The sequence below is a fragment of the Camelina sativa genome, chromosome 16 (genome assembly GCF_000633955.1).
Source record: "Camelina sativa cultivar DH55 chromosome 16, Cs, whole genome shotgun sequence".
Lineage (NCBI taxonomy): Eukaryota > Viridiplantae > Streptophyta > Magnoliopsida > Brassicales > Brassicaceae > Camelina > Camelina sativa.
In genome coordinates this window covers 6,783,103-6,808,765 of record NC_025700.1, presented here as the reverse complement: position 1 = coordinate 6,808,765, position 25,663 = coordinate 6,783,103, and the positions used below count along the sequence as shown (strand labels likewise).

Genomic DNA, 25,663 nt, shown 5'->3' with positions numbered 1-25,663 from the left:
GTTTAGCCTTTGTTTTCTCATCCTCTTCCTCAAAATAATCACAGTACAACTTGTCCTCAGCTTCCATCTTCTCAAAAGCCTTCCTCAACTTCAAAGCAGAACTCAACATCAGATACGTTGAGTTCCAGCGTGTGCAAACGTCGAGAGGTAAACTCCATCTACACAATTTCTCTGTGTCACACCGCAATGCGAAAGACTTCAACCTAGTGAATGATGACCGAACATACTTCACAACATTCCTAACAACAACAACATGATGATTTACCTTCTTCAAACCATCTCCGGCAATTAGATTGAGGATATGTGCACAACAACGCATATGTAGGTAATCACCATCCTTAACTAATGCTTCCTCTCCTCAGACTTAACTGAACTTTAAAAGCATCCAAAGCCTTGTCATTGTTCTTCGCATTATCGACTGTCACAGTGAAGACCTTCTGAATTCCCCAATCATCTAAGCAATCCATAAACTGCCCATCAATGGTGTCTCCTTTGTGATCAGTGATGACCTGAAAGCTCAGAATTCTCTTTTGCAATTCTCATTCACAATTAATCCAGTGAGCGGTGATCACCATGTAGCTGTATGATGTGGTAGTACACGTCCATATATCCGTAGTGAGAGAAACCCTTTGTTTCTCTACACTAAACATGTTCTTCAGAGCTGCCTTCTCTTGCAGATACATCACCACAATGTCTTTAATATTAGTCCTTCTAGAGAATGTGTTGTACAGTGGCAACACATTGAAGCAGAACCGCTTCCATCCCTCTGACTCGACAAATGAGAGTGGCAACTCATTCACTACTACCATCTCATTAACTTATATTCTAAACATCATCGGGTCATATTTAATGATCCTTCAGATTCCCATTGTTATCACCAGTGATAACCTTCTGCTTTTCCTTTTCTACCCAATCCTTGTACTGCTTGCATCTATTAATGTGACCTATCATCGGGCTAGTCCCTACTGCCTTAGTATCACAAGCTATCTCTGCTGCACAATACTTACAATAGCTCTTAGCATTCTCTCCTTCCCTTTGCAGAAAATGTTCCCAAACCGGAGCTCTTTTAGCATACTTCTTTCTTGGTTTTGGTGGCTTATCAGTACCAGATGCAGGTCTTGGACGCTTCTTTCCAGATGCAACATTCTCTGCAACATCCGTAGTTGCATCTTGTTGTCCGGCTTGAACTGTAGGCTCCTTGTCGTTTTCGTCAGTCATCTACAAATGATTTTACAGCTCTAATTAGCTCATAATAACAATCAACAATACAAGAGGAGATAGACTAATTGACAACAGTAAATATACCATAAACCCTAAATCACCTAATCAGATGGTAACAAAACGGAGATAGACTAATTGACTACGAAGAACAACGACATAAGTTAAGCACTAAATTTCCAAATGAAATTGAAACAGAAACCCTAAATTTTTTGAATTCAAAAATTTAGGGTTTTGGTTTCAATTTGAATTCCTAATCGGTTGCTAAAGAATAGGAAATATAGAAATTGACTACGAAGACAACAAAAGAAGATAAACCCTAAATTTCGGAAAAAATTGGAACCCAAACCCTAAATTTTTTTATTCAAAATTTTTAAGGTTTCAATACTAACAAATCGAAATCGTCAAATTGACAATAAAAAACAACTAAAGAACACAATAAATTGAAAACAAAGAAGAACTAAAGAACTGACCGTTTCAAATTCGAAGAATCTAGGTTGTAGTTCGCAAAATTTGAGAAGAAGTATTTGTAGAGGTTAGAACTATCTAGAAGTAGAAGAAGATGAGTTGCTGATGGAGAAAAAACGAGATTAGATCAGAGAACAAGGATGAACTGATGTTCTTCTCTCTTGAATTAAACGATTACCAATCCGAATTAAACCGAAATCTGATTATCCCAATTAGTTATGCCGAACGGTTATTCAACTACTCTTCGGTTTGTCCCGATAACCAAAATTTTCGGGTTGTCCGGTTCGGTTTGTCCGGTAATCACCGAACGCCCAGGGGTTGTAATTCTTGTCAAATAAATAAAAATTCTTTTATTTTTTTATTCTTCCCAATTTATTCTAGGAGAATTTGAACCTATAACCAAAAAAATCTTTAATTCATTTCATAACCATTCTAACCATTAAAATGTTTTGTAGTCTGTATTTTCATATTTTGTGTATTAATGGACTTATCACCACAACCCCTACCACCACCAGCCATCACTCACCGCCGATTGTCGAATTCCGATCAACTCTTTCAGCCACCGATTATGGCTACCACCACTACCTCTAGAGTCGTGCGAAGGTTAACAAATACCAAAAGCGATGAAAAATAAAATGGTTAGATTTAACCAAAACAAAAATGTCTACAAAATAAACGCCATTATCATTATAATAAAAATAAATAAAGAAACAAAGAAACAAATTAAAACAAATAGTTCTTAACCAAACTTTCTATTAATAATAATGTTTTGTAATTTTTACTATTTAACTAGTTTGTCTGATTCTTTTTAATTAATTATTTAACATGGTAGAAACTCATGTTTAAAACCAGATTGTAGATGAGCCCATATTTGGATTCTAAATTCTCTATATATTTGAGTTGTCAATGTTGTAACATATAAAGCCCCATTTCGTATATAATTTGTAAAAGTATATAATTTTTATTAGAACTAAACTTTATAAGAGTAATAAATATTATAAATATATGCCCTTAATTTTTTCCCAAAATTGGATGCCACAGGCGAAGATTTCTTTTTCTATAATGTCTGCATGGTTCTGACTACCTCCAGCGGTCACCACTTCTCCGGTCGTCGGCCTCCGACCACCACTATCCTCCACTACCATCAAAACACCAAAATTGCAATTTTTCAACTCCTCCTTCTATTCTTATAATTTATTTGAATATAATCTTATTTCTTAATTAGTTTATTGATTTTGGTTATACAGTAAATTGACCTTTTCTTCTAATTATTACTTTTTTTTCTCAGTTTTTCTAATGCTCACCAATTACACCTAAAGTATTTTATTGAGTTTATAAGGTTTATATGTGAAATAAAATTTATTTAAGTTTCGTAGTCCTAGGGCTGGGCAAAATTACTGAACCAAATGATTTTTAGTTACCAAACTGAACCAAATTCATGAAACCGAACCTACACCAAATTTAATGAACACCCGGTCGGTATCATTGTTGACAAAGAAAAGCAAATAACATAAAACAACGATACAAACCAAACATCAAATACTTAAGTCGTTGCAGACTTTTTATATTAATATTTCTGTAACTTATAGTAATGTTCCCAGGACCTAGCAAGTCCTTTTCCTAACACTGGATCCAGCTAATCAGTGTAATTAATAATCTAGTTTAAATTTGCTTTTTGAGTACTTTATATTTGTTTTATGGGCTTTTTAACTTTTAAGATTTTCCTTAACATAAAAGAAAGAAAGTGGAAAAGTGGAAGAACCACAAATAACGTGAAAGATTGGTCTTTGCTAAACATTTGTATATGGATGTGTGATGTCGAGTATAAAATAAATAAGATACTCTTTATAGAGTCTTTTAGTCCAAACATAAAAAAATAAAACGCGTAAACCTTAGAACTAAATCACAAGACAATGAAAGAGATAACACAATCAATCTAAGCTAAGGTATCATGACCATTGAACTAGGTGTTGAGTGAGCTATAGCGCTTGCTTGGTGAGCTTACTGTCAGGAATTAATAATGGAAAATATTAGTAACTAAGAGCGTCTGGCTAGTAGTTTGCTTAACTTTGTTTAAGATCCTTATAGCCATATGAGACTAATAAGTTTATTCTCAAGTCTCTTTACATAGATTTAGTTTATGATCTATATATACTCCATGAAGTTAAGTGTAAGTGTATAACAACATGAATACATGTTGTAAGATACATTGAGGTCTAATAAGACAAAAAGATAATCCCCCATTTCACTAATCGTAATTTTAGGGACATAAAAATGTATACAGTTAAGGTAACATAAAATCTGAGCAAGTGGCGAATGGAAGGACGGTCGTCTAATAATGTTTGAGATAACGTTTTATGGGGTCATAACAATTCAGTAAGGACGGTGGATGAAGTTTTTGACAATGTTTTTGGTCCACTCATATCTCATGGATTCGTTTTAATGAGAGTAATACTCGACAACTGCAATGAATTTCCTAGAAAATTCATTCGACAACGTTGTTGAAATTTCGAATATTTAGGCAAAAAACAAATTTTGGGATGTTAAAAATCTAAAGAAAATGTTATTGGTTGTGGAAGTTGAATTGAAAATCTGGTTCTTAATCTTACTTTAAAATCTATGTAATGTAATTTGGTAAGTTATTAACAAATAAATCAAAATATGTCCCAAATAGCCCATGCATAGTCACATGATACCAGATAAATACAATTTTATACCTAAACGTGTTGAAATCATTTTTCCCCCAATAGGAAGACAAAACAAAATAAATGTTTTCTTCAACCAAAGTCAACGACCGAACTTGCTCAATCCTTTCCTCTCTTCATCTTATCTAGAAACCATCTAAACTAAACTGTGAAAAAAAAAAGAGCCTAAAGTGTGAAAAGTACAAAAGCTAAACTAAAGTCTAAAACACTTCATATTGTAAAAACACTCCCCTTGGCAGTTTTGGTGATGCAGTTTCATAACACTGAAGTTCTTAATCTTAAAACATTTGAAACTTTATCCTCCCTTATACTAATTTGTCAAGGCTCTTGAGTTTATTATTGGAATTTTCCATATACTATGTTTGCACCAACTGTATCGTTGATTCATTAAAAAAAAAAAAAAAATCAATTAACATTGTTTTTTTTCAGATGAAGACTCTCTTTTGTTTCTATTAGAGTTTGGGAATCGTTTTTAGAATAAGGTATAATGATAGATGATTCCTTTTTTGTTTAATTTAATTTTATTAATTGTCACTTACCAAAATACTATGTGACTTCTAGCATGAACCAAAATACTCTCGCACACACGTATTCATAAATTTTTTTAATGCATTCTTGATTCATGACAAAAAGTACAAGTTATTTATACAATATTTTTTTGCACAAAAACAAAATTTTATACAACATTTATGCATGAACTATATAATATAAAGACCCTCAAAAAACCATTGACTCACCATACATAATGAAAAAACACCGAACCTTACCACATTCATTGAATAAGATTTCTCTTTAATTAGAAGACCAATTCCTCCTAATCTTAATTAATTTGGATTTTGGATATATCCTCACTCTTCTCTTTGCCTATAAGTTAATCTCCATCTCTCTTCTTATCTTTCTACTTTTTTCTTCTTCCTCTTCTCAGCTAAAAAACTTTCAGCAATCCATTTTTTTTTTCGTTAATTGTGTTTTGCTTTAACAAGAAGCAAGACTAAGCCCTTCTCCATCTGTACCTTTCTTTCTGTCATTAAAGAACCCTCACTGCTTTATTAATTAAATTTCAGTTTCATTTTTTCTTTAAATTCTCATTTTTACATGTAGATTTGATTCTTATTATTACACACTCATGTTTTAGATTTGTTTCTTACACACACTTATGTGTTTGACTTGCAGAGAATCTTGTCCGTTAGATTCACCCATGGAATCTCCAGCGACCAAATACTCCACAGCGAGGTCCGTTGAGCTACCGCCTCGCCGCGGAAAGGTGAAGCGAGAGATCTTTGGTTTCTTGGCAAGTTCCATCGCTTCCGCTGCGGTCAAAGCCGGTGGAACGTTTGGGAGGAGCTCTCGAGGTGGTGGTGGTGGCTCTTCTTCATCCACCACTACTCCTCCGGGAAGTGGATACACCTCTGACCAGAACAACGAATCCACTTAAAAGCAACAAACATATATAAAGATTAAAGACATAATTAAGAAAGTGCCACCACCATGGCACCCTAAGAGGAAGCTGAGTGGTTCTGTTCGTTTTTGAAAACAGAACGCTACTTTTTTTCCTCCAGGTCCGGTTCGGTTTTATGGTGGTTTGTTTTATTTTGTGTGGTACGACCTGGTTTAACTTCGTTTTCTTGGTGGGTTAAACTGGGGAATACGTAATGGTTTGATTAATTTGCTTTTGATTTGTTGTTGTAAACAAAAATATCTCCCTAATCTGTTGTTTCTACGTGTTTTTAAAGTGGAGTAATGATGTCTTCTGGGGGCTATTTTAGTTTGGGTTTGGGTTTAATTATGTGATTTGTATGGTTTTAAAGTGTTTGTGTTGTATCTCAATTGGAATGTATAATTAAGTGTGTGTGTGTGTTTATTAGTTGTGTGTATAATTATGTGATTTGTATGCTTTTCTCTTCATTACTTTTTTTTTTGTTAAAGATTTTCTCTCTCTCTCTTCATTACATTTTTCTCTTCATTATTTTGGGGAATTTAATCAAAGATGTCAAAAAAAGTTGCAAATGGACCGTTTAGTAAAAAAATTACAATTAGAAAGAAAACTATTGACATTTGACAAATACGTTTACGTAAATATACAGAGACACGTATTCACAGACACAATAGGAATAGAAAACAACACATTGATTCTTCCAGTCCATCTCACATATCACAAATCCATATTAACCATCTCAATCCTCTAGATGATTACAATAACATCTACTTACCTTAGATTAGGAACGAATCTTGGCAAGGAACAACACTACACAACTAATGGTGCTTCCCTTCTCTCCTCCACGTCTCAACAACACATCTCAGCCTCTTTTCTTCTTCTGTGCAACCCCCAACAATCTCCATTGTCCCTCTTTCCAAGAGAGATAACCACAACTCTCTCTTCTCCTTCAAGGGCAGGAAACGGTTGGGAGAGGAACCCCTAACACGAAGAGAATGTTCTCCTTTTATATGAAAGGCTTAGGGTTCCTCCAAACCACGCTAAACCGCAAAACAATTAGAGAACAAACCGGACGACCCGACCACTTATGGTATCGAGCAACACTTACGACTGTTGTCGATCGACACTCATACCTTAAATCCCAAATTTTGGTTCACGGGCGTTACAATTATTCTTGATTGATTTTTTTTTTGGTTAATGTTAAATTTATACCAATAAAAAAAGGTCTACATTGTACAATGGAAACCCAAAAACACGCCAAGCTCTAGAAAGAGAGAACAATGGAACAGTTTAAGAAAAAAATATATTGAGCTTAAGCCAGATTTAAAACCTGGCGAGAGATACAACCAAAATAAAAACCAAGTAGAGAGTCAATAGAGGGATCCTCCGGCGAGAAGTAAATGAGACGATTGCGCATGGTGCGGTCAATGAGAATCCTGGTAGCGGAGACGGATGTTTGTGAAGCTGAGAAGATTCGGTGATTCCGCTCCTTCCAGATCATGTAAATTGCAACTTGCAAGAGGAGCTTGAGAATTTTGCTGGCATAGAGAGGTGGGGACGACTGAACAGTGAGCACCCAACCGGTTGCCGCCGAAAGCGAAGAAGGAGGATTCGGCGAAATACTCCCCGCGAGATCAACCCATATAGCCTTTGAGTACTCACAGTCAAAGAACAAGTGAGCATGAGAGTCCAGACCCGACTCACAGAGGACACAGGATGAAGGGACATTCATTCCCCATGTCCTGAGTCTATCTCTAGTCGTGAGCCTACCTTGCATCGCGAGCCACTGAATGAAGGAGAACCGGGGAACGGATTCCTTGAACCAGACAGCTTTGTACCAAGGCATGGTCGGCGCTCTCTCTCGTATTTGTTGCCATGTACCACGAGTGGAGAAAGTGTTCGGGAAGGTACCTGATGGTTGCCTCCATTGAAAGAAGTCCTGACCTCTTTCGGGGGAAGGAGGGACGATAGTAGACAAGCAAATCTGGAGTTGCTCAGCTTGGGAAGATCTAGCACTTGGAAAGAACCATGGCCCGTCACGCGTAGCTTCATAGACTGAAGCTTCCCGGCGGATACGCAGCTCACGAGGACCCATAGGGCCAAAAAGACCAATGAGGGGCCCTAGATTGGTCCATGAGTCATACCAGAACATAGCATTGAGCCCGTTCCTGACTTGACACCTAAGAAGTTCCTTTAGAGTGGGTTTAATTTCAATCAGCTTCCTAACATTCCAAGAGAGACGAGGAGAGATATCCATAAGCCAATAGCTCCTCCGCCCAAAGATGTTATGATCCAACCACCGAACCCATAGAGACCCTGACCGTGAGAAAAGATACCACACTTGCTTCAACCTGAACACAACAGGCAAAGTCCTCAAGCGACCGAATACCCAGACCCCCTTCCTGCTTTGTTTTGCAGATATCTTTCTAGGAAACGCGCCCCCCTATGGCCAAATCCATGGCATTCTTCCAAAGAAAAGCAGAGCACAGGGAATCAACCTTCTTATAGAAACCTTTGGGAAGGACAAACACTTGACTCCAAAAGGTGACCTTCCCATAGATAACTGAAACAATCAGCCGTATCTTACCAGCATAAGAGAGGTACTTCGCAGTCCACGAGTGAAGATGGGTTGTTATCTTCTCCAAGAAAGGATGTAAGGACACCATTGTAAGCTTTGTAGGGCTTAGAGGAAGACCCAGGTAACGTGTTGGGAACTGACCAAGTCTAACACCGATTAGACTGGATAACGCTGATGCTTCTAACTCATCAAAACCACCTAAGAAGAGCTCTGACTTCGCTGGGTTCATATCCAAACCTGACAGTTGACGGAACTCCTGAAGAATGCCAGTAATCCCAAGCAGAGATTGGTCAGCTCCATCAGAGAAAACAAGGAGATCATCAGCAAATGCCAGGTGAGTTAGTTGAGGGGAGAGACACAACGGATGTGCAGAGAACACGCCCTCCACTAAACCCTGATCTAGCATACGAGAAAGCACCTCCATGACCATTATGAAAAGATACGGAGAAATGCAATCTCCCTGCCTTAAACCCTGCCTCCCTTCAAAGAAACCCGTGAGCTCACCATTAATAGAAATCGAAAACCTTGGTGTAGATATGCATTCCTTTATCCAAGTTCTGAAAAGAGGTGGAAAGTGCAAAGTTTCCAAGATCTTTAGAACAAAGTCCCAGCAAACTGTGTCAAATGCCTTTCTTATATCCACCTTGACTAAAGAACTATTTGGGCAAGTAGCCTTCTCATAGTTTCGGATAAGCTTAGAGGCTAATAGGACATTCTCTCCCAAGCTCTTCCCACTAAGAAAAGCAGCCTGATTGGGCGAGATAAACTCCATGAGCAATGGTTTGAGTCTATTAGCCAAGATTTTAGAAATAATCTTATAAGCAAGATTACAACAGCTGATAGGCCTGAACTCCGAGAGGGCAGAGGCTTCCAGTGTCTTAGGGATCAGAGATATGACAGTGGTATTCATGTCCTTGAGAAGACGGCCATTGCGGAAAAACTCCTGAACTTCACTGATTCGATCATCCCCAACCGTGGACCAAGCAGGCTTGTAAAATTCTACCGGAAAACCATCCGGCCCGGGGCTTTTATTCTGAGGCATAGAAAATAGGATGTCCCTAACCTCCTCACTTGACACCTCCCTTAGCAGATCATCAGTCTGAGGCTGAGAGCATCGAAAAGGAATCAAATCCTGCAGAAACTCAATTGATGCAGGTGATACTGGCATCTCAGTAGAACCAAACACTGACTTGAAGTAGTCTACAACGTGCCTGTTAAGTTCCTCAGGGGATGTAATTTTACTTCCATCAGCATACAGAAAGAAGTGAATATGATTCTGGGAGTTCCTCTGCATCACCATCTTATGAAAGAAGGAGGTATTCTTATCACCGAGCGCCAACCACTGAATTCGAGATTTTTGCATGTAGAACTTTTCCTCTGCAGATAAGAGCATGTGCCATGCCTCTGATACTAAATTCTCCTCTCTTGCTAAATCAACCGAAGGAGCCACAAGAATCTGCCTCTAAATCGCTGCAACTTCCTCTGCCTTCTCTTTCACCCTTTGAGAGATCCCACTAAAATGCGTTTTGTTAAGCAAGCGCAGGCTAGGCTTTAAAAGCTTCAAAGCACGCACTAACTTAAACTGAGCAGACCCGATTATGGAACTGGCTGACCACCCGGACTCAATTATATCAAGATACTCGGGATGGTCCACAATGTGATTGTAGAACTTAAAAGACTTGTTTACCACTCTGTGTAGAGTCGGAACCGAGAATAAACAAGGGGCATGATCAGACTGACCTGGCTCCAAGAATTCAGAATAAGCGTTCGAGAACGACCTACCCCAATGCTCATTGATCAGAGCATGATCAATGCGCTTAGAGATTGGATCTTCTTCTCTATGATTCCACCACGTGAATGGAAGCCCCTTAGACGGAGCTTCGAAGAGGTTAGCTTCTTGGAGGGCGAGCTCAAAATGACAAACTCCCGTGACATCTACCGGCTCGTGGGGAAAGCCAGAGTGATGCTCAGAGCGGAGAATCTGGTTGAAATCCCCTATAACTACCCAAGGGTTACTCGCCAGAGGAGTAGAAGCATGAAGGTAGGCTAACTCCTCCCAGAGCGCAATCCTTTCCTCCCGAAGATTAAAACCATACACAAAAGTAACTGTGGGGAGCCACGGGAAGCTGAATGATCAAATTCTTCACACGAGCTACACTTTGCGGGGAGCCACGGGTAAGCGACATCAATCCGGATCTCTCTCCCATCACTGAAACCCAAGACAAGCTTGGAAGGCAACTCCGCAAGCAAATCCACCTCAACTACAACCTTTGCAACCTCAAAGGTTTCCTTCCATGCAGTCTCTGGGTGAAGAGCTTTGGGATCGCCAACACCAGAAGCAATTCTGGCTAGACTCTCATCAGTGAATAAGTAGTAGGGGATTCCCCTAAACTCCACAACTACCTGAGCCTTGGTAAGCGGAGGCTTCTCCGGGGTAAAGTCAGGAGACCAAGAGGCAACGAACATTGGATGGCCGGCGATGTTCCAAAGGTTGCGACTCAACAGAATCGGACGAGACTTGGCATTGGTGACACGAAGAAGAAAGGTGCCAGGTCCAATACGGTGAACAAAGATGCGAGGGCCTGAGCGAGCCCATAGAGCATTCACCACACCGATAATTCTACCCATCTCCGGAGGAGGACCATGGAACTGGGCATAGACATAGTCCTTGAACTCCTCTTTAGCTGCTGCAACACTTTCATCAGGGATGAGAATGAAAGGAACACCAAAGACATGCTTCGTCGGGCTACCAATTTTCCCCAGACCNAAAGGTTGCGACTCAACAGAATCGAACGAGACTTGGCATTGGTGACACGAAGAAGAAAGGTGCCAGGTCCAATACGGTGAACAAAGATGCGAGGGCCTGAGCGAGCCCATAGAGCATTCACCACACCGATAATTCTACCCATCTCCGGAGGAGGACCATGGAACTGGGCATAGACATAGTCCTTGAACTCCTCTTTAGCTGCTGCAACACTTTCATCAGGGATGAGAATGAAAGGAACACCAGAGACATGCTTCGTCGGGCTACCAATTTTCCCCAGACCGGCTCCTGGCTTAGCCACACTTGCGTAGGAATGAGGGGGTGCGACAAACACCTTATCCGATTTAGAAGGCACATCCGCAGGTAGAGGAGAGAACGAGGAAGTGGAAACCTCTGCACATGGAGAGGAGTTGGTGGATCCCGTGGCGGCAGGAACAGAGGCTGATGGATCTGACGGCGGAGCCATATGAGAAGCGCCTCGGGGTGAAACATTCACAGGGAGCGGACGGGTCAGATCTAGATCTGGGGCGGATTGAGAGAGATCTGTATCCGCAACATGGAGGAGAAGCTCCGCACAAACAGAAGGAATCTCCTTCTCAGGCAGAGCAACTTACTAGGTGGGAACAGAAGGAGCCTTCTTCTCAGGCGGAACAGCTTTCGAAGCAGCTTTCGAAGAGGTTTCACTGTAAGACTGGCGAGGGAACTGAGGTGGAGGAGGAACCAGAGGACGAGGTTTCTTCTTCTTCCCCATTGGAACAGAGACCCAAGTCGGCGAGGGACCGACCGACGGCGAGGAAAGAGGCGGAAGAAAACGGAGGGGTATTAGATTTTAGATGTCTTGGGAAACAGGACAGAGAGCAGAAGGAGCCTCTTCTTCTTCAAAATTGATTTTTCAATTTTGAGCTTGATCTTGTAAAGTTTATTAGGTAGTTTTGTCACATTTGCCAAGAGCTTTCAGGGAGGATCATATTACGTTAGATAATGAGTCTGATTCTAACATCACAACTATACTCAGTACCTTGTACCAAGCTTAAAATGTTACTCTTTAACCCGAGAATATATCATTATGGATGTGGTTATCACATTGTTCAAATCGAATATAATTATTCAAACGTTTCAATTTTTTTTTATGATATCACCGTTGTCTTTGCTTTGGATTCGTGTCAATCGAAGTTGTTAGAATATTCATTTAAGCAAGAGGTATTTTATTCTTTTAAGTAATTGGTACGTTTCCGCAAAAGCAGGTTATTTTGTCGAGCGACATCTTTGTATTCCCGACGATTTCCTCTGTCACTGTGTCCCTGCCCATGGATCTCTCTACCATCTTCGTCGTACTAGTCAATGATGTTAGCTCCGTCAACGCATTTTCCAACGGTGGCTGAGTTGTCTCCGTACCGACATCGTTCTTCATTTGCTTCGTTTCTTCCTGGCCGGCAGCGTGCCATGATGCTTCCCAGGTCCTCCTCGATATCGAGATCTTGTTTGCCTTCATTTTGAGATTGATTTGAATTTCAAAAGAGAGAGAGAGTAGAGAGAGAATAAAAAGTATCCTCAAAAATGTAATTTATTAATAACATTAAAAGTAGCAAATTTATCTAAAAGCCCTTTATTTATTTTCTTTTAACCCTAAAAAAGTGGTATTTTATTCTATTTGCGTCTTACCAACCATAAATGTTAAGACATATTTTTAATTATATTAATATTCAAACTTCTATAAATTTATTTAAAATTAGTTTGGGACATTTTCAAAAATATTCATTTTCTTATGTCATTTTTCAAAAATACCATATATCATGTTGTCTATTTTCAAAAATAACCTTTTTCTATGTATAGAATGACTAAGTTCTAAGCTCTAAACTCCAAATACTAAATCATATCCTTTCAAAACTATATCCTAAATGCAAAATAGAGAACCCAAACCTAAAATTTGTTTTAAAGATTATTTTAACATATTGTAATTGTGTAGAAGAAGGCAAAAAAAAATGTTCAAAAATGTATTTTTGAAAAACGGTATGTCAAAAGGGGTATTTCTAACAAATTCTAAATCAGTTATAAGGTCTCTTCTCAATTTATTCAAATTAAATACTTGATGACATATATATGTTGTTAAATATTTAGCTGATTATATTTTAAAGTGAATCAAAATGTATTATTAAAATCATTATTATGTTTAGGTTGTTTCATGAATAATTCCCCAAATCTATTTTCTGTTTTTTAAATAACATTTCTAAAATGTCTTTATAACAAATGCTATTTTTTTATTTAATGGCATATTAAAAGGATAAAAATAACCTCGGATGAAAGAGCTGAAAATTTTGTTTTAAGAAGATGATGTGACAATTTTAAATAATACAAAAAGTGCATTACATGTATAAAAGTGAATAATATTTATTATGAATCTCTTTTCTTGTTTCTCAAAACAATATAAGGCACCATTTTCATCACACTTGAATTAAAGGGCTGTTACTGGAGAGGTGATTTCTAAATCCATATGAAATTCAAAATTATAAAAGTCAAAACACATGAATTTTGAAATAACATGTTTTATCTTTGGATTTGAATGTTTCTATTTTACACTTTCAAATCCATTCAAATCCATTTAAAACATATTGTGGATTTTGAAATCCAAAAAAAATTATTAAATGAATAACATGGTATTTTAACAAGTATTTGTAAACTATATAACCAATAACACATAATTTTGATAAATATTTTAAAATCAATAATTGAATAATACATGATTTTTGTTTGGATTTTCAAATCCGTTAAAGTCATAGAACAAATAACCCCATCTAATATTAATAAATTTTATATAGTAAATGCATTATTCACCCAACATACGCCCCAAAAAAAATATGTCTCAAATGATTCTAAAATGATGCATTTGAAAAATAGACAATATTTCGAATATATACAAAAAATTATTTTTTACATATTAGAGATTTGTTTTCATTAGAGTTTGACATTTTATTTTCAATAAGATAATTCGTTTTTGTTTTATATAATCTACCATTTACCTTCTACTTGAACTTGTTTGTGACTTTTTTTTTTTTGGTGCATGACCAAAGTATTCACATGCATACAAACAAACCTATTTATAAACCTTTGGATGCATTCTTGATTAAAGACTAAACTAATTAACCATACAAAATTCTATAGAATTTATTGTATATTGACATTTGCATTTCGATGGTTATTTATGGTAAATTTCAATATGTTGTCTTGGCTATAAGCTTTCGATATTGGACACTCAAATTCATTTAAAATTAAAATAGATATATAAGTTGTCAAAAAAATAAACAATAGGTTGACTTCTTTCTTTCTTTATCTGAATTTTATTAAGACCTAAAAATACAAGCAGCTGAAATGAAAGTCCACGAAAACAACTAATAAAAACATAACCATTTTTCTGTTTTCTTGGCCAACAAAACTTCTTGTAAGTTTTTTTGGGGTTCATTTAGTTTATTGTGCGCTTACAAGACATCAAATGGAATATGAAAACAATGTAGTCCTTTAACGATTTTTTTAGGTCGAAAAAATATTATAATAATCTTAAATTAAATTATCCACATATAATTGTTGAACAAGCTATAAAACAGATATGAAACAACAGAATAAAAATCTAAAATTCCACAACCAAGCTTAGCCAAATTATGAGCGACTATATTATAACATCTTTTTGTAAAGACAAATCTAATTCGACGTAACTTCTTCATCCAAAGGTGCAGATTCATAAAAGAGGTATTAGTGGATAAACTGTTAATTGCATTGATCAGTATTTTACAATTACCTTAAAAAATCACGGATGTAAATTCGATTAACCTTAGTCTTTTAACGACTCATATCTTTGTTTTTTAAGCTAAAACCACCAATATTATCATACAATTGAATTTTCGAATGAGATTTCTAGCATGTAGCTCTTTTTGAGTATTTTGAATTTTAAGACAAATTAGCCTGGTATGGCTAATGGCAGGAGAAAATTCTCTTCGACCATCAGAGGCGACTTGCCTGGTAAAGTCGTTGACGGCACACGACACTCTTCTCATTTTGGTTTCAACTTCTAGTACCAGAGACCTTAAGCTTCTAGCGTTCTCTTCTGAAGCTTCAAATCCCGCAATAAATCCATACCCAACATATGTTCCCTCAGCGGAGATGCTCGACCCCCTTAATCGGACTTCCATTCAACCCGACCGCCGCGTGAATCACCCTCTGCCTCCGAGTGAGAAACTAGGGTTTCTTTTGGTGGGCTTTTCAATCCTCAGCCCATTAAGGGTTTGGAGTCCATTAACAAAAGGTGTTTCTCAAATTCTTCATCCGCGTATACTCAGGTTTGATCGGAACTTAAATCTCTCCCACTCTAGGCAACCTTTGTGTAGATTTATGGAACCATTTGTTCGAAGACTGCATTTGGATAGTAAACTACCATTGTTACTAGTTTGGTTAAAGACTCCTTTCGACAACCTGTTATTAGAATCACCTAGAGATCTTCCATATGAAGTTAGCAACTGGAATGAACTCGACATTATGATCCAGACCATATGGCGTTGTGATTACCGGTGTATCTTCAGGCCTTCTTCTTTATCATCCTGTATGCTTCTAGATACTCTTAAACTGCAATGTATCAACTTATTGAAGTATCCTACTAAAAACCTGAAGTCTAGTGGCATTATGACCCCATCTCCATGGAGTGGGTGTTACCACTTTAGCTATCAGAGTTCTACACCGAAGCATAACATCTCCAGAAACGTCACCACCATCCGGGCCACAGCCCACCGAATACCTGCCAAGGCAATGCTTATGCTCCTACCCCTCTCCCTGGAGAGCTCTTTGGCCGTGATTCACCTCTCAACGTCACAAAGTCGTATGACCGTGACTACTTTGTCAGCACTCGGATTCTTCGATGTTGATCAGTCTTGCAACAATGATCTCACATGTCTCAGCTTGCTTCTTAGTGGCTGCCTCACAGCTCTCTTGGATTATTGCTTGATGTTTTATATCTTTTTTTTTATGACTTTGGGGAAATTATACCTCTGTAACTTCTTTAACCTAACCTGTTGAACTCTGAAATTTCAATTTCGTTCCTTTGTATTGTTTCTATTTGAATGACTGGAAGCCTACTTTTATTCAAAAAAAAAAAGACAAATTAGCGGTTTAATTCATCTGTAGGTGAAAAAGAAAAAAAGAAAAAAGTTGAAAGGTTAAAAAAGACAGAGACTGTAGCAAGCAAAAAAGGTTTTGACCAAGCTCCCACAGTTTTACTTTTACTACTTTACAAAAGACACAATTTAACCGCACGCACCTCATTGGTTACTATTAATAACCCTTATGGTGCACCTTCCCGTAGACAATAACTACGTTTCTTCTTTCCTTTAAAAAAGTTCAAATTAAGCATCTCTCTCACTTTGCCCTCTCCTCTTCTCTCTCTCTCTCTCTCTCTCTCTTTCGTAACTCTTCCTCTTCTTCTTTCCCCGAAAATCAGATTTTTTTTTCCCTTTTCCACATTTTCCCTTTATTCTCTGTGTTAATTCTGAATCTCTAGGGTTTTTTTCCTTTCTCCAACGAGAGAGAGAGAAGCTTCTAGATTTCAGATGGGTTGTTTCGGACGCACCGTGAAATCTAACAAACGATCAGAGACCAAAACCACGAAGAAGAATGATGTCACCTCCCCAAAAAAACTCACTAACGATCCAAACATCGTTCATAAGAACATCAATCGAGACAATCAAACGCAACCCAGCTCAGGTTTTTCCCAAAAAAACAAAAAAAAAATCCGATTTTTATTTCTCTCAAATTCGGAATCTTTCGATGTGGGTGTTATCTGTTTTAGTAGTCTTCGATCTGGGTTTCGTTTTGTTTTTGCTACATTGCATAAAAGCTGTTTCATTTGTTAGATATAATTAGGTTTTGTTGTGTTGTTATTGTTTTCATTCATGGATTCATCTTTAATGTGTGTTTGTTGTCATGTGTTTGTTGTAGATTGTTTAAAAGTTAGTCTATGTGGAGATGTAAACAAGGAAGTAGATACTAAGGAGGAGGATCAATTAGCTTTGGATGCAAAGGATACTTTGGTTGAAGATGAAGTTTCAGGGAAGAAAGCTCAGACTTTTACGTTTGGACAACTCGCTGTTGCTACCGGAAATTTTAAGTCCGATTGTTTTCTAGGTGAAGGAGGCTTTGGTAAAGTTTACAGAGGTTTCATTGAGAAGATTAACCAGGTTTGTTTGTTTATGTGTCTTGATCTCTAATCAAACATTGTGGAATGTGGTTAGCTTGTTAGAGGAGGATTTTAAAGAGTTTTTGTAATGGTGTTTCGATAGGTTGTTGCTATTAAGCAACTTGACCGGACTGGTTCTCAAGGAATTAGGGAGTTTGTGGTTGAAGTCTTGACGTTAAGTCTTGCTGACCATCCGAATCTTGTGAAGCTTATCGGTTTTTGCGCTGAGGGTGTTCAGAGACTATTGGTGTATGAGTACATGCCACTAGGGTCTTTGGACAACCACCTCCATGGTATGTTTTGTATCTTTCTTTAAAGCAACATGACTTGTTTATAAACATGCTTTGTTTATAATGTTATAACTTGTTGTCGTATGTTCTGTTTTCTTTAGATCTTCCTCATAGTAGAAAACCGCTAGCGTGGAACACTCGGATGAAAATTGCGGCTGGTGCAGCGAGAGGTCTAGAGTATCTCCACGATACAATAAAGCCTCCTGTGATCTACCGTGATCTCAAGTGTTCGAATATCTTGCTCGATAAAGAGTATCACGCAAAGCTCTCAGATTTTGGGTTAGCTAAAGTAGGACCAAGAGGGAGTGAAACTCATGTTTCCACAAGGGTTATGGGAACATACGGATACTGTGCTCCTGATTACGCATTAACAGGACAACTCACATTCAAATCAGATGTATACAGTTTTGGAGTTGTTCTTTTGGAGCTTATCACTGGAAGGAAAGCGATCGATAACACGAGACCACGTAACAAACAAAGTCTAGTCGAATGGGTAAAGATTATAAAGTCTCAAACTTTAATTATAACTTTTGCTTTTCCTCCTTTATCTAGCTGAGCACAGTTCACACTTTTGGTAACCTTACAGGCACGTCCGTTGTTTAAAAATAGGAATAATTTCAAGAAAATGGTTGATCCGTTGATGGAAGGAGAATATCCAATTAGAGGAGTGTACCAAGCACTTGCAATAGCTGCAATGTGTGTTCAAGAACAGCCTAGTATGAGACCGGTGATAGCGGATGTTGTAATGGCTTTGGATCACTTAGCTTCTTCCAAATATGATCATGGCCATCATCATAGACGAAATCATTCTAATGTGACAGAGACGAGAGGCGACGATGAAGAGAAGAAAACACTACCCGAATCTAATGTGACAGAGAAGAGAGGCGATGAAGAAGAGAAAATAGTAGTACCCGAATCTAATGTTTGTGTGGAGGAAGAGAAACAAGAGAACAAGATTTGCTCAGATCAAGCGACTTAATGATCAGCAATGTTTCTTTATTTTGAACACATAACAAAAAAGATTGTTAGAGATTTTTTGATTTGTAGAAGAATGCTTATGTAAGCAAACAGTTTTGTTCGATTTAGAAATGAAGATGATCTCACGTGAAGCAATCAAATAAAAAACCGGTTTATCACAATCGATTGAAAGGTCCGGCTTTTCCCAAACCAACTAACCGGGTTATCGATTTTCCAAATGACACCGGTAGCCTTATAACTTCTCCTAAATTACAATTATGCCACAAGTATATAAAGGTTTAACCCGGAAGCGAAGGCTTAAAGTTAAGAGCAACGGCCGCCGCGAAGCTCTAAACCTCCAAAGAAGCAAAAAAAACAATGGCGAAAGGCGACGATAATGTGCAGAGGAAGAAGAACAAAGTGACGAGGAAGAAGATGAGTAGAAAAAACGATTCCGCCACTGTTTCTGCTCGCATCGCTGCCATTATCGCCGCCAAGAAACGCCGCAAGTCTGGTAAACGCAGCATGTGTCAGGTATCATCTCCTCACTCTTTTACACACACTATTCGATTCGATTTTTAGGGTTCTATGAATCTGTATATTTCTACTACATCTACGAGCTTGAGCTTGAACGAGTTTTGAAAATTGGAAATGTTTAATTTGGTAGAGAAGAGTGAATACTCTTAGGGTTCGCTGAAACTGTAAATTTTGAAATTGGAGACGTCTTTGGTGAATTAATTCATTTGGTTTTGTATTGAATCTTAGGGAATGTGTTTCAGTCTTCCTACACCTCAAGACCCATATAATGAGAGGCAGGGTAAAGCTGATATCACCAAGAAGAAGAAGAAGAAGAAGAAGAAGAATAAGGTGAAGAGTAGAGATAAAGAAGACAAGAAGCCATCTCCTATGTCCATTGACGGTGTTGAGAAGATGGATGGTCCATCAAAGTTTCTGATGTCAAACCTGAATGAGATAGAGAACTCGTTTCGCAAAGATGGCACATACAGTGAACAGCATGACAAGTTTTTGTTCACTAGCACTTGGGGAATTGAGTTCTGGAAATGTTTTTTATCTGGGAAAGATATTGTAGAGACAAGTGGAATGCCTTCTACTGTTGAACAGATTGCGTGGATTGTTTCGACCGCAGCAGATGCTATTGCTAAACGGGAGAAAGACGAGGAGGAGGATGAGTCAATTGGAAACAGCCCTTTTCTTTTGTACCTTGTGCCATCTCAGTCCAAAGCTTCTCAGGTTAGAACCATAACGTCTAGCTGCGTGACTGTTTTCTTTCTTTAGTGCAGCTGGTTTCATTCACTCTGATTTTATTTGTATTAATCGTGATGAGAGACGTAATGCAGCCATTTTGTTTAATCATGCTTAGGTTCGATCGGTTTGTAAGGCACTGAAAAGTATTGGAATTCACACAGTGAGCTTACACCAAGGAGCGTCACTAGATCATCAGATTTCCGGGTACGTCTAACCAGTCCATTACATTGTCTTTTTCTTTTTGCAGTCGAGTCTGTTTTACATATTTTCTGACAAGCTGCCTTTCGAGCTGTAGATTGAAAAGCGTCGAGCCTGAGTTTATAGTTGCTACACCTGAGAGACTTTTGGAGATTGTCAACTTGAAGGGAGTTGATATATCGGGTGTTTCATTGCTGGTATGCTAAAATATATCTCCTGTTTCATTATACTGCAGTCCAAACATTTCCAAATCGTTTTACTATAAATAAACGTACTAGGCTTCAAATTGAATTGTTTCAGTTTAAATTTTATGTTGGCTTCTGTAGTGGACGAAGCTGGTTGGCAGGTCTTTTTTTTGTTTTATTATGAATGATGTTTGTAGGTTTTGTTCCTTTTCGAGCTTTCAAGAATATACCACCAACCAAGTCCGTCTGCTGCCTGATTTGGATTGATATTTGTATGCTATTTTGAATGATTGTCTCAGTGTTTGTCCCACTATTGATTGCTAAATCTAAGGTTCTTACTGGTCTTGGCGGCTTTCCCAACATCATTCTGAGTTTCCTGTTTTAGTGGAAGTCTGATCCTTATAGCTACATATCTACTTAGTCCACACCTTGCCATAAGAAGAAATGCTCATTTCTTGGCAGTTTTCTCTGTATTTTAATGTTATGGAGAACCTTTATTGGGTCTAAACTCTAAATGTTTTCTTTTGTATCATGGTATGGAGCCTCTTCATCCTATATCTAAGAGCATTCGACACTGCTAATTGATTTCTCACACTTACACAGGTCGTCGATGAACTAGGTTCCCTTTGCAGTTGTGGTTATCTAGATGCTGTTAAATCCATTAAGCAGGCCATTTCTAGCAAACACCAATCAGTAGTTTTCAACGACAGTTTTACTGCTACCACTATTCCGGCAGTCCAGGGTCTTTTGGGGAGATCAATCAACAGAGTTACCGTCAGTGATTCTGTTGCCAGCCAAGGCTCTTATATTATCCAGACTGTAAATGTCTGCTCCTCAGAAGATAAAAAGCTAGAGAAGGTACATCACATGATACCTTATTTTTGTATCTACAGCACCATAGATTTGAATGTTTTGTGAATGTGAGATTGTAAGAAAGTAAAAAAAGTTGTTAAAGTTTAGAATTAAAAACAAACAGTTACAGAAGTAGCATTCAGTAATAGATGGCTTACATATAAAAAGTGGATGGCTCTTCTACTGTGATATGTGAACTGTTTACTAAAACCAAATATTTACGTTTCTGTCGCAGTTTGCAGAGCTTCTGGATTCATCTTCGTCGAAGATAATACACATTATTACAAAGGAGGAAAATTTCGGAAAGATAAGGGCTCTACTTAAGCTCAAGGGTATCTCAGAGGTCAAAGAGAGGTAAGAGCTTATCAACTTTACTGTATTATTATGGAAGGTCCCATAGCTTTTGCCATACTAATTTGTTCACTTTTTTTTCTTTTGGCTTTGGCTTCAGCCGTAAACCTTTGGCACACTTGATTGATATCGAACAGTTGGATACAGCAGTTATGAGGGACTTTGAAACCGTTCTACTTCCAGATTTTTTCCCATCAATCGAAATTTACACTCAGATTCTGACAAGCATGGCTAGAGAGAGCGTTCACGGTGTACTTCAAAGCTTTATAACAAAAAAGGAGGCCAAGTCTTATCAAGCTGGACCATTGGTGAATGTCCTGGAGAGTTGTGGTCAGAACGTGCCTGATCCTTGGAAGAATTTATCTGTTGCTATATCTGATTGATCAGATGTTGTCTCGAAAACATCTTTGTTTTGTTCCATTGAAGTTTTAAGCTGCAGAAAATTTTGGTTTAAGTGATCAAATTTTCACTGTGAGTTTTTGAGTAAACCAACAAAGCTTTGTGCTAATGATTCCTTTTTTTGTTTGGCTGATATTTTTTTGTCTTCTGTTCTTCTTACCCATGTGTCTAATCCGGATAAACCAAACCGATGTGTACCATCGAATTAGATTGGTATTTGTGTAAAAACTAAAAAGATCTGAATAAACTAAAGATTGGGACTTTAACGGCAAACATGTGATAAGGAGGAGGAAGAAGCAAAAAATGTGGTCATCAAGCTTCTTAGCTTCTCCTCCCAAATTGTCTCTCTTCTCATCATCTTTGTCTCATCACAAGAAGATCCATAAGCAGCAGATCCTCTGCTTTACCCAGAATCCTTCATCCACCATTGGCATCACTCTTCTCAGCAAAAGACACTTGAATCTCTCGATTCTCACTCTTTTATTCAATGGGTTCTTGTTGGATAAGGCCACATCCACCGCAGACCTTCAAAGATACACTGATTCCAACAATGGCTTCACTCTTCTCATACCCTCTTCTTATACCAAGGTACAATTCAATTCGGAACTGAATTACAAAAATTTGTGTATTCACTCACTCCAAATGCTGAATTGTTTTGATTTAAAAGGTAGAGAAAGCAGGAGCCAATGCTCTGTTTGAAGAACAAAACAATGGAAGCAACAATATTGGAGTTGTAGTGAGTCCTGTCCGTATAAAGAGTCTTGAAGACTTTGGTGATCCTCAATTTGTAGCTGATAAGCTCATTAACGCTGAGAAACGAAAGGTTCGTCTCCTTCTCAAAACCCCAATACAAAAATGTGTTTCGTGGAAGCTTTAATGTGGTTTTGTTTGAAATCAGGAAAGTACAAAGGAAGCTGAAGTTGTATCAGTTGGAGAGAGATCAGGACAAGGACAACAACAACAAGTGTATGAGTTTGAATACAAGATTGATAGCACGAGAGGAGGGATCAAGAGGGTTTTCTCGGCTGCGTTTGTGAGTTCTAAGAAGCTTTATCTATTGAACGTTGTTCATTCAGACAAACCAGAGAACCCTTTGGATTCAAGTACGAGGATGTTGTTGGAACAAGTTCTTCACTCTTTTGATGCTCTGCCTCTCTCATGACATGACCCACCCCCAAATAAAAACTATGTTTCTTGTAGTGGGCTTTTTGATGGGCTTTTGTTGAGCCCAATAAATTTGAGATTTCTTTTGTTACAAAATCTGTTCCTAATTTGTGTGTGTGTGTGTGAATAACATGCAAATACAAGTTTTGAATTCGGATAATGACACAACAATAACACTATTGTAATCGACTTATTAAATCATATATATGTATTTGTTTGAAAGCCTAAATGAAAACAAAATCTTTCACAAAATACTCAACTGTTTAGTATTTTTTTTGTCAGACAAATTAAATGATACGTATAAAATAAGAAGAAGAAGATGTGTGACACTTATGGCTTTGTGATTAATTTTGGGATAGAGTTATCGTATCTTACGGTCTATATGTTTTTCTGTTTATCAACAGTAATTAAGGAGAGAAACTAATTTTTTTTCCACACCGACGATTAGTCCTGGGCGTTCGGGTATTCGGTTCGGGTTCGGGTATATCCATTCGGGTATCGGGTATTTTGGATATTGAATTTACTATCCATAAGAGAACCGAATCTAATCGGATCGGTTCCGGTTCGGTACTCATTCGGTTCGGGTTGGTTTGGATAGTTGATATAAGAACCGAACCAGAACCGAAAATTTCGGTTATTAATGGGTTTGGTTCTTAAATATACAAACCTACTAAATAACACCCAAAATTATCCGAAACTACAAGTACAATAGTTCAAAAGTTACAATCATTCAAAACAATCCCAACAATAAGAACATGTTATCAGATATCAAGTTTCAAAAGGTAGAAAGAGTTAAAGAGATTAAAGGAGAATAAGGTTTAGAGTTTGAGATTTGAAAAGTAGTAGAATCAAACTGGTAGTTCTTCCATCTGCAACTTCTTTTTTTCTCCTACTGCCTGAAATATATTAGATCACAAAGTCAGAATACATAATAATATACTCGGTTCTTAAAAAGAAGGAATACTAAGAAAGGTACATGAGTCATTGTCGTGTGTTTGTTTAATTGCCTTGTTCTTCACTTGCGAACTGAAACTCTACACAATGAAAAACATATAATCATTAAGCTTTTAAACATTGACAACAAGACAAAAGGCAGACAATTGGTAAACTTAAAATCTGGATGTGTTACCTTTTTCAAGTTGATCTTGCTCTTCAATATCAGCAACCATTTGTGCAAAGTTTTCCACTCCCTTTTCACCTATGTGATGGTCAGCCTTCATCCATTGTTCAGTGCACATCAAGACCTCAATCATGTAATGAGTTAAGCAACTCCTTTGTGGAACAAGAATCTGACCACTAGTGCTAAAAGCAGACTCCGAAGCAACTGAAGAAACTTGCATAGCTAGAATATCTCTAGCTAGTTCAGATAAAACTGGAAACCTTGTTGAATTGAACCTCCACCATGACAACACATCATATTCGGTTCCTAATAAACTGCTCTTTGGATTCTCAACGCTTTCCTTTAAGTATATATCAAGCTCTGTCTTTGTTTCATCATATCCCTCTTCATTAACCAACTTGTTGTAAACAGAAGCCATCCCCTCAGTCCCCACTTTGACTTCAACATCCGCAACATGATAAGCAGGGCGATGTCCTCCAGCAGTTGTCCCACCTTGAGAGGCTGATGATGCAAAACCTGGTGGGTTAGATCGATTTGTATTATACTCCTCAAACAACTTAACCATAACATCAGATACTGACTCACCAAGCCACTTAGATTGCAACGACCCTTTACCATATAGGGTTTCAAAACACAGATTAGCAAACTTCATCTTATTCCTAGGATCAAAGACACTAGCAATAATCAAAAGCCTATTGATATTATCTAAACCATCCCAGTACTTGTCAAATTTCCCTCTCATTGCTTCAGCTTTAACACTTAAATCCAGATCAGCACTCTTACTCACTGTAGTTAGATGATTATCAATATCACAAATCTCACTATAGACTTTATGAGAGCAAACCGTCGTAGATGCTGAAACAACTAATGTAGATTGGTAGAAGACTGTGAGAATATCAATCAATCCATCAACCTTATCCCAATCAGCTTTCAACGGAGGCCCAACTCTCATTTGACCATTATCCATTTCTAGAAAATGATCACTGTAAAGCTTGTCTTCTGCTTCCATCTTGTCAAACCCGTGTCTAAACTTAAGAGCTCTAGTCAACATGAGAAATGTAGAGTTCCATCTAGTTCTGACATCCAAAGTCAAACTACCTCTAGTAATTCTCCCTGAATCTAGCTTATGCTCAAATGATTCAAGCCTATTACCTGAAGCTCTCACATACACCACAGCATTACGAACTGCAGCTACACTCTTACTCATTTCACTGAAACCATCTTTGACAATGAGGTTCAATATATGGGCACAACAACGGACATGCATCATACAACCAGATAATATCAATGCATGAGGACTTATTTCTTGAAACTTCTCCACAAATATCTTAAGAGCATTTGTATTGGCTGTAGCATTATCAACTGTAATTGTGAAGACCCTCTCTATCCCCCATTCTGCCAAACAATCTAGAAGAACATCAGCTATGGTTGCTCCTTTATGGTCCAAAACATGCTTAAACCCGATGATCAACTTTCTCAACCTCCAACAAGAATCAACA

General features: G+C 37.9%; 4 protein-coding genes across 5 annotated transcripts; all 4 read left to right on the top strand.

Annotated features, from left to right (window-relative positions):
• On the top strand, window positions 5,197-6,302 carry LOC104750037. 2 transcript variants are annotated; one of them, XM_019237959.1, is made up of 2 exons: window positions 5,197-5,261; window positions 5,565-6,302. In XM_019237959.1, exon 2 carries the CDS (start codon window positions 5,590-5,592, stop codon window positions 5,824-5,826), a length of 237 nt encoding a protein of 78 aa, XP_019093504.1. In that variant the 5' UTR covers window positions 5,197-5,261; window positions 5,565-5,589; the 3' UTR covers window positions 5,827-6,302. The 2 variants fall into 2 exon arrangements, with proteins under 2 accessions (XP_019093504.1, XP_019093503.1); XM_019237958.1 differs by lacking the exon at window positions 5,197-5,261 and adding an exon at window positions 5,280-5,400.
• LOC104750036 (probable serine/threonine-protein kinase RLCKVII) lies at window positions 16,581-18,753 on the top strand. Its single transcript, XM_010471763.1, has 5 exons — window positions 16,581-16,910; window positions 17,145-17,383; window positions 17,486-17,675; window positions 17,774-18,165; window positions 18,259-18,753. Exons 1-5 carry the CDS (start codon window positions 16,757-16,759, stop codon window positions 18,649-18,651), a joined length of 1,368 nt encoding a protein of 455 aa, XP_010470065.1. The 5' UTR covers window positions 16,581-16,756; the 3' UTR covers window positions 18,652-18,753.
• On the top strand, window positions 18,947-22,013 carry LOC104750034 (DEAD-box ATP-dependent RNA helicase 40-like). The gene is made up of 7 exons (XM_010471761.2): window positions 18,947-19,163; window positions 19,395-19,880; window positions 20,011-20,099; window positions 20,191-20,290; window positions 20,882-21,136; window positions 21,366-21,484; window positions 21,582-22,013. Exons 1-7 carry the CDS (start codon window positions 19,008-19,010, stop codon window positions 21,862-21,864), a joined length of 1,488 nt encoding a protein of 495 aa, XP_010470063.1. The 5' UTR covers window positions 18,947-19,007; the 3' UTR covers window positions 21,865-22,013.
• On the top strand, window positions 22,106-23,223 carry LOC104750035 (psbP domain-containing protein 2, chloroplastic-like). The gene is made up of 3 exons (XM_010471762.2): window positions 22,106-22,468; window positions 22,548-22,703; window positions 22,779-23,223. The coding sequence occupies exons 1-3, from the start codon at window positions 22,184-22,186 to the stop codon at window positions 23,040-23,042; spliced, it is 705 nt and encodes a 234-aa protein (XP_010470064.1). The 5' UTR covers window positions 22,106-22,183; the 3' UTR covers window positions 23,043-23,223.